General features: G+C 45.3%; 1 protein-coding gene across 3 annotated transcripts in view; it reads right to left on the minus strand.

Moving 5' to 3' along the window:
• Window positions 1-8429, minus strand: part of LOC111864921 (uncharacterized protein C18B11.02c) — a 702662-nt gene that overhangs the window by 627409 nt on the left and 66824 nt on the right. The window contains exon 1 of one of the 3 annotated variants that reach the window (XM_033751617.1): window positions 4339-4785. The exons of the other annotated variants lie outside the window; for them this stretch is intronic. Within the exon in view, the coding sequence (XP_033607508.1) occupies window positions 4339-4605 (267 nt within the window). The 5' untranslated portion in view covers window positions 4606-4785. Of the gene's footprint in view, window positions 1-4338; window positions 4786-8429 lie in introns of those variants that run through there. 3 annotated transcript variants of the gene reach the window in all.

Genomic DNA, 8429 nt, shown 5'->3' on the forward strand with positions numbered 1-8429 from the left:
TCATATTTCGGGGTGGGGGGGGGTCCCCGAGATACAGCCACTTCACTGCACAGTAGTTCAGATGCGCGTCAAGACACACTCAGATGAGCAGCACGCCATGTCCTCACACGAGTTGCAAAGTCCACTGATGTTGACGGCGGAATTCTCGAAATGTTTTACATTAGGTAAACTGTACAAACTTTGTTACTTGAACAATAAATACCGGTATTAGAAACAGCAAGTAACATATCTCTCTTATCAAAAATTTTGCAACTGTACACTTAAATATACATTAAGCTACGTTGCCTTCGGACGGACGAAGATGATAGTTTTTTTATTGCTAGTGGGGTGGGATTAAGTCCCCTGTACTGCGGCCACTTCTGGCCTATTGTACCAGCCCCAGATGATAGGTGAGGGTGATTGTGGAGCAATTGTTGGAATGAAGATTGGCAGGGGAAACCGAAGTACTCGGAGAAAACCTGCCCCAGCGCCACTTTGTCCACCACAAATCCCACTTGACCAGACCCCGGGATCGAACCTGGGCCGCCGCGGTAGGAAGCCAGCGACTAACAGCTTGAGCTATGGAGCTAGATAGATAGAAAAATAGACTGATATATTAGAATATCGCATGCTGAATACAGGAAAGGCAAAATGACAGACCTAGTACAATAAATTCTAACCGGAGTATGTGAGGGCACGAAAACAGAGCTAAAACAGACATGCAATTACATTAGATTTTTACTGAAACATATTCTAACGGCTGATTTGCAAACGATTCTTGATTATAACTGCCCTTAAAAATTGTAATTTAATCACTAACTCATTTTCAAATTATTCAAGGACTGAAGCTGGCCGCGTTGTATCAATCGTACCGTTTGGACACTTCGAACGCTGGGGTTGTGGGTTACAATCCCGCTCGAGACACTGACGCCTTTCCGTGCAGTACTATCTTGTGTAGGTATAGGCCCTGCGACGGACCCATCCCCCCCCNAAAAGGAATCCTACTAAACGTTTATGAACAAGATTCCAAAGCCCAGAGAACGGAGGCCGTGTAACACAATGGCCAGCAGTGCCGCAGAAGCAGAAGCTGTATGAATGTATATTATGCAACATCATACAAAAATGTACGTTAGTAGCTTTTCCGCTGTCAAACGGAAAACTAACTAAAAAATTCGTGCGGCCGCCATGATGTTTACTAAAAAAAACTGCACGTGTTTGAGCCACCTATTGCTACCCATCATTATAGCACCACGTATTAAGCGGCCTCACCATAGTTCCGACATCTCAAGTTCACGAGTCCGCCATGTTGTTATTATTGTTTATGAAATATGACGTAATACCCATACCAGGTTTCGTGAAAACCAATCAACTATTTCAAATGCTAAAGAACACACATACGAAGACATCACTCTATTCTTGTAAGGCTATTTGTGTCTTTAAGAAAATAAACTCAACTAAAAGTGCAATTTCGCCGGTCACGGTAGCCGAGCGGTCTAAGGCATGCACTGTCTTCGCTCGCTCGGAAGCCGGGATCGTGGGTTCGAATCCCACTCAGGGCGTGGATGTTTGTGTGCGTTTTTCTGTGTTTGTCTGCAGGTAGAGGCCTTGCGACGAGCTGATCACCCGCCCAAGGAGTCCTACCGTATGTGTAAGATCTAGAAAACCCGAAGTGAACGGAGAACTTCATGGAGGTAGGCCTAGGCCCACTGGGGCTGTAGTGCCAGAAAAAAAAAAGTGCAATTAGTTCAACACAGATATCAACGCGTGAACTATGTCGAAACACGCGGTGAATGATACGATACACTAAGCCTACTGCGTGTCAGACGGCCCTTACGAACTAGATCTGTATGCGTGGACCCTATTTACATATTACGAAATTGTGTTTCTAAACAGGTAGTCTGCGCACAACTACCTGTGAGACATGAGTGGCCATTTTGACTACTGAAACCAACCTCTGAAAATGCGCATGCGCGTCTGTTATCTTAGTCTCTCATGACGCTGCACTGTGCTGCTACCTAGTGATACACATAGAAAGCCTATTACATCCATTACAGCTGTTTTGCTTCCATTTGTGACCTATTTACTGACTCTCCTTGTACATTCATCCAGACATATTTTACCAACAGTAAACACTGTTATGTGGTAGCCCTGATTTGTTTCGTTTCCTTTCGGTAACTATACATCGCGCGTTGAACATTCCATCTTATTTCCTTCTACCCTTTTGCTAAGTTTAAATGAACGACCATTCAAGTGGTGATGATGAGAAAACTGAAAAGTGAGGTCGGTCTAGGCATCTTTCCGTGCAAACATTTCATTTGCGAAAGTTCAATGTGTGATGTTAGACATCTCATCAATTTTAATACCACATAAAGTCGGTACCGTATTCTAAATAACTCTATAGACGTGTTATAAATACTCCTATTTGTGGACTATCATTTGTACCGAGTTGTGTGAGGCAGAGCACCCACTACCACCCTGATCTGCAAGTCGCAAGAGGTTGTGGGGCAGTGACGCAACAAACATGGCTACCATACGTGCATAACTCCATGCAGCGGAGTCCTTCTTGAACAGCTGACAGCCTCTCATATGATTACGGAATCGAAACATCCATTGCCCTGTTCATGACAGTCCACTACTGCACTCTATTCTGAGCCAGTTCAATCCAGTTCACGCCCATTTCCTGTTATCCTCCCATTTACCCCAGAGTTATAAAACGTCTCCTGTGGCACACCGACTAAAACTGCGTTCTCACCCTCTCAAGTTCGTATACGGGAGGTTCCTGCTTGAAATTTCTGCCCGGAAACGGCTAACCTGACAGAGGTTCTTCGTACTGGTAGTACCTCAGTCTCTCAAGTTCGTATACGGGAGATTCCTGCTTCACATCTCTGCCCGGAAACTGCTAACCTGACAGAGGTTCTTCGTACTACAAGTAGTAGTACCTCAGTCCCTCAGGTTCGTATACGGGAGGTTCCTGCTTCAAATTTCTGCCCGAAAACGGCTAACCTGACGGAGGTTGTTCGTACTAGTAGTACCTCAGTCCCTCAGGTTCGTATACGGGAGGTTCCTGCTTCACATCTCTGGCCGGAAATGCTAACCTGACGGAGGTTCTTCGTACTACAAGTAGTAGTACCTCAGTCTAAGTTCGTATACGGGAGGTTCCTTCTTCATATCTCTACCCGGAAACCGCTAACCTGACGGAGGTTCTTCGTACTGGTAGTACCTCAGTGCCTCAAGACAATTACTGGGAAAGCACTTCAACTTAGACCACGGTCGCTTCCTTTCGAATCCTCTGCAATTCAATATTCTCTACTTTGAGGATGAGGTTCTCAAGGCGGTGACTATCAACAGTACTATATTTTTAGATTCGACGCTGTGTAGCCTGGTAGAAGTTAACCAATATTCGAGAAGAACATACTTCATCTTCCGGATGGAATAGTAAAGCTATCAAGTAGCAAGAAGAGCGGCTGGCTCTGTACTCTCCAACCCGGAGGAGAGAAGCAGTACGTTTCCCCGAAACCAAAATGCTGTATACATTCACCTTCTACTCACACGTGCTACATGCCACGCCAATCTAATCCTCTTTTTCATCACTCTAATTATATTTGGCGAAGAGTACAAGTTATGAAGTTCCTCATTACGCAGTTTTCTCCAACTTCGAGTCACTTCATCTCTCTTCGGTCCAAATATTCTCCTCCACATAAGAAAACAAAAAGGTTCCAACTCAATGGTAGCAAACTAAGTCTAACGCCCATGCAGGCAAAACTGTTTGTATGTTTTCAGTGTTAGGCTCTTTGATAGGCGCCACGAACGTAAAATTCCGATGTCAGTGAACGGCTGCAAACCTTCCCCAAACTTATTTCCTCTTTACGCGTTCTGTAGTTAGCTGAATTCCAGTAACACCAACATGTAGGCTGTGCCATAGCTTAGGCGGTCAGTTGTCGGCTTCCCACCGCGGCGGCCCGGGTTCGAGCCCAGGTCACGTAATGTGGGATTTGTGGTGGACGAAGTGACTCTGGGAAAGGTTTTCTCCTAGTACTTCGGTCTCCCCTGCCAATACTCATTCTACAGACTGTTCCACACTCATCATCTATCATCCAGGGCTGGTACAGTAGGCCAAACAGTGGCCGACGTACCAAGTGGACTCAATCTCACCCCACCCCAAGAAACTAAAGAATACCACAACATGTAGTTCGGTTCTGTCTGCAGTTGGGCCAAACTCTTTATCGGCGTCTACGACAGTTTTCCTCATGTCTCGGCCAAATAAACGCAAATGAAGGTCACAGACCTGAAGGTGACGTCCCGTCTGATAACATGAAATCCTGTTTTGTGAAGCAATGCATGACATCTGACTGAGCCTACCTTACGCGGGCGTGGAGTGGCGGGCACTGACGCTGCCTGCGTTGCCGTAACAAAGGTCCGGAGGGCTGCCAGAGGTGCGGGGGGGAGTCCCAACACGCCGGCCGGCACGTGTACAGTAGCAGGGTGGGGATGATGATGATGTGGGTGCAAAGGTTGAGGTATTCCGGGATGGTGGTGATGAGGGTGCGCAGCAGCTGGGTGTAAGGGCACTGCTACCATTTTCTGGAGTGGTACTCCCCACGGTAAAATCCAAGGATGGTGCTGCATGTTGGTTCTTCAGCCATCCAACACTAACAATAGATATAGTAACTTCAGCTCCTGCCTCTATGTTCAACCACTAGACAGACAAATGTTCACTAGTTCGCACGCCACGCCCGAACGCTCCTTCGCGTCGTGACGACCTCCTCACGGCAGGAGCTCGTGCGCTACTAAGACGAAGCCATACCTCACGCTAGCTCGGCCAGACTGAGCCACACAGAGCAGAAAGCATGGGAGCCGGGGCAGCAGCGCGCAGGCTCCTACACTCGCCACTCCCCTCTGCGAAATTTCGACAGTAGGCCCCTTATCAATTTCACGACAATGCGCCGCTGCTGTTGCTGCCGCAAATTTTTTAATCAGGGCTGTTCGAACACTGGCCGACCATGGCTCTGTAACGAGCGCCACGTTCAGCCGTTAAAATTAACTTTCGCTCTTAGGCTTCGTTTGGATCGATCTTTCTTTCCCTCTCCCACAGTTCTTCCATACTTTCCCTTTGTTTCTTTCTTGCTCTCTCAGTCTGTGTTACGAATTGTGGGAAGTTTTACTTTTTCCTTCCTTCATTTTGAGTTTTTTAGCGACACTATCTCATCTGAATTTGCGACGCCTTGTTGAACGGTACATTGTAACCAACATGGTTAAGTGTATCATAATGTTTAATTGACAATCTCCTCTTCTCCGCTCGCATATACATTTGTATGACATTACTCTTTGATTCCGAAAAAAAAAGGTTAATTTGTCTCAGTCTTTAATTAAGAACCACGTCACAATATTATATTTGCGGGTGGCGGTGATTGTATTTATTTTGAACACTGGCCACAACATGAAGCTGCGCTGTTTCACGCTCCGGTCACTTCATACTCAGTAAATCCTACACGCTGGTGTACCTCAGGAAAATCCTTGAGTATATCTCAAACCGACTTTCTTTCAAACGGCACAGGCAGAATGACTGCGAATTTGGAAGGACGTGGAAACGGGAGTGCCCTAATTTAAGGTAACTCCTATTCTGCATAAACCTCCACTTGGACTTACGGATTTTCTCAAAAAGGCCTCATAGCACAATAACATTTATGCAATATATGATATATATCTCGTTATGAACAGCGTTCGCTTTAATTTCTCGACACGGTCTATATTCAAGGAAACTGACTTCCAGCGTCACGCTGTATGATACCGAATACCTATGTTAATATGGCCACAATAAAACAAACTGCATTACTGGGACATTGAAGTTGCCTTTACCATAAAGGCACGTGTATAGTCGCTCTCAGCAGCAGGTTAGCAGTAACGCTCTAGACTTGTTTTCGGGAGCTGCCTATTCGAACCCCGATCGCGACACCGGCTATCCTGGCTTAACTCTTTCCCACAGTCCCTCGTAGGGAGTCCCAGTAGGGACACGAAGTTTTGCTTCTTCACGTCATCCAGACCGGCTCTGAGGTTCATCCAGCACCATGGTCTCTTTCTCTGGGAGTAAAGCAGCCGGGGCGTGAAGTTGACCACTCACCTCCAGTTGGTGCCGAAGTCAACAAAATGTGGATCCATACATCCACTCCCCCATACGCCTTCATGGCGTACTGCTTAATTAGTTAAGCAGAGGGACAGCTTTACGTTATTGCACTTGAGTAACCACATGACATTAACATTTCAGTGAGAAGACCAGAGTTTCCAGCTCCCTCTGCCTTCATTATTATAGGTACACATGGCAGGGCTCGGCTAACAAGAACTGGTTCTTACTCTTCATGCTTGCTTGGCTTACTTTTCGACCCTGAAGATGGAGACAGTACGCTTCTCAGTCAACGTCTGCCACCCTAGAAGATAGCACTCTTCATAGCTAACGCCGTGAGAACCTTAGACCTCACAAAACCTGATTTCCGTTATGGAACAACCGCGCCCTGGTCAAGCTGATATCTTCCTGCACCCGCATGTTGCCTGCACTTCACTTCAATTTCATATCGTTTCAGTCATGCGCCTACAGTCTGGAGGCGATTTAATGACCCATGCTTCTGTCTGAGTGTGAAGTATCAGACCTCAAATCTGGCGGAAGAACATAATACTCTTCAGGCATCTTCATTTCAACTCCCAACGTCGAAAAGTGCGGAACAGTGCTCGCAAATAAGAGCCACAATTGGCAACGCACCTATTAAAATCGTGATTGCAGGTCAATGCTGTTTCGAAGAGGACAGCGATGAGCACTGGACCATTAAATCTCACCCATACCGTACTTCCAATAATACAGTAACTCGTAGTAACAGACATAGTTACTGAAACTGTCGTTAAATTAACTTAAAATAAATAAAACAACAAACTCCGTGGTTTTAGTCCTCAAGCGAACTATACCGACCAAGCTGCCGCCGCTTGTCGGCGAAGTTAGTGTCAACTTTAGAGGATAGAGGTCGTCGCGTGGTCAGCGCAACGGACCACCACGGCCGTTAATTTCGGTTTTCTAGACCGAAGCTATTTTTCCTTTCAAGAAGCTCCTCAATTATCCTCACGAGGCTGAGTGAACCCCGTTCCAGACCCACTACTTCTCAGGAAATCTGGTAGTGCCGGGAATCGAACCCGGGACCTCTGGATCTGTAGCCAGGAACAATAAATGAATAAATACATACATAAACTACAATAACTATTCTATCTTTCTCTCTATCCTGTCTGCTTCTATTCTTCCCTTATCCTCTTTATCCCCACTCGTTACATCTTTATTTCTTTCGTTAGTGACTTTATTCTGTCCTTTTCCTTTCTCTATTTCTTTATTTCTTCCTTCCTATCTCCCTTTCCTTCTATCTTTACCTTTCTTTCCCGCCTCCTTTCTTCTTTTCCTCAGTTTCTCACATTATTTTCTTGTTTGAATTCTACATTTTCTATTTCTGTCTTTCCTTCTCTGTAATTTCGGATGCTTTAAACTCTCTTTCGCGTTCCATTTCTCTCTCTACATTCTCCTGTTTTTCTCTTTTAGCAAAAAGTGAGTCTTCAACGATGCAGTAGGCTTACAGGCTCGCTATGTCGAAGGGGAAATACAATTGCAAAAAGTCCGTTTCTTTCTTCGTGAAATCACAATGTCCGATATTGTTATTATTATTGTTATTATGGATCTATAGCCCTTTGTTGGGCCTTGGCCGCTTTTTCAGTTTCTTGATCCATGCAGTCCTTGGACGGGGATCAGCTAGTCGCAAGGGCTCTAACTACACACAGAATAAAACACGATAAAAACATGCATACCTCGGGTAGGATTCGAAACCACGATCCCAGCGTTCGAGCGCGCGAAGACAGTTCATGCGTTAGACCGCGCGGCTGCTGTGATCGGCACAGGGTTTGTATACTAAATTGAAACCATGCAAACAGCAGTAGTAAGACATAAAATCTGATTTTTCGAAATAATTATTTCCTTGAAAACAATCATACTAATTGCTATCGGACTGTAGGATATAAAACAAAATCCAAGAATATGGACTATCTCATTACAAAACGAAGATCAAACAAAAGCGCAGAAGCTGTTCCATTTTCCTTTGAACTAATCTACCGTGCTACGTAGCATGAGCCGGTCATGCAACGCGCGCACCTCATCTACATTCATTACCTTCACAGCAAAAACCATTGGACGATCAAACAAGACGCGAGTGAGGACACTATAGTAATCATCCTCTATTCCTTCTCATCCTGTTTCATCTCAGTTTTCTTCTCTTGCTCCACCTCTTCCTCGTTTTAACCTGTCTTTTCTTTCCTTCTTCTGTATCTTCTTGTCCTGTTCTCTAACTTCTCACCCTCCGCCACCCCTTATCTCATTAATCTCGTCTTCTTCTTCTTTCAAATGTTCCTCCTATTATTATTATTATTAGTAG

The sequence above is a fragment of the Cryptotermes secundus genome, unplaced genomic scaffold (genome assembly GCF_002891405.2).
Source record: "Cryptotermes secundus unplaced genomic scaffold, Csec_1.0 scaffold62, whole genome shotgun sequence".
Lineage (NCBI taxonomy): Eukaryota > Metazoa > Arthropoda > Insecta > Blattodea > Kalotermitidae > Cryptotermes > Cryptotermes secundus.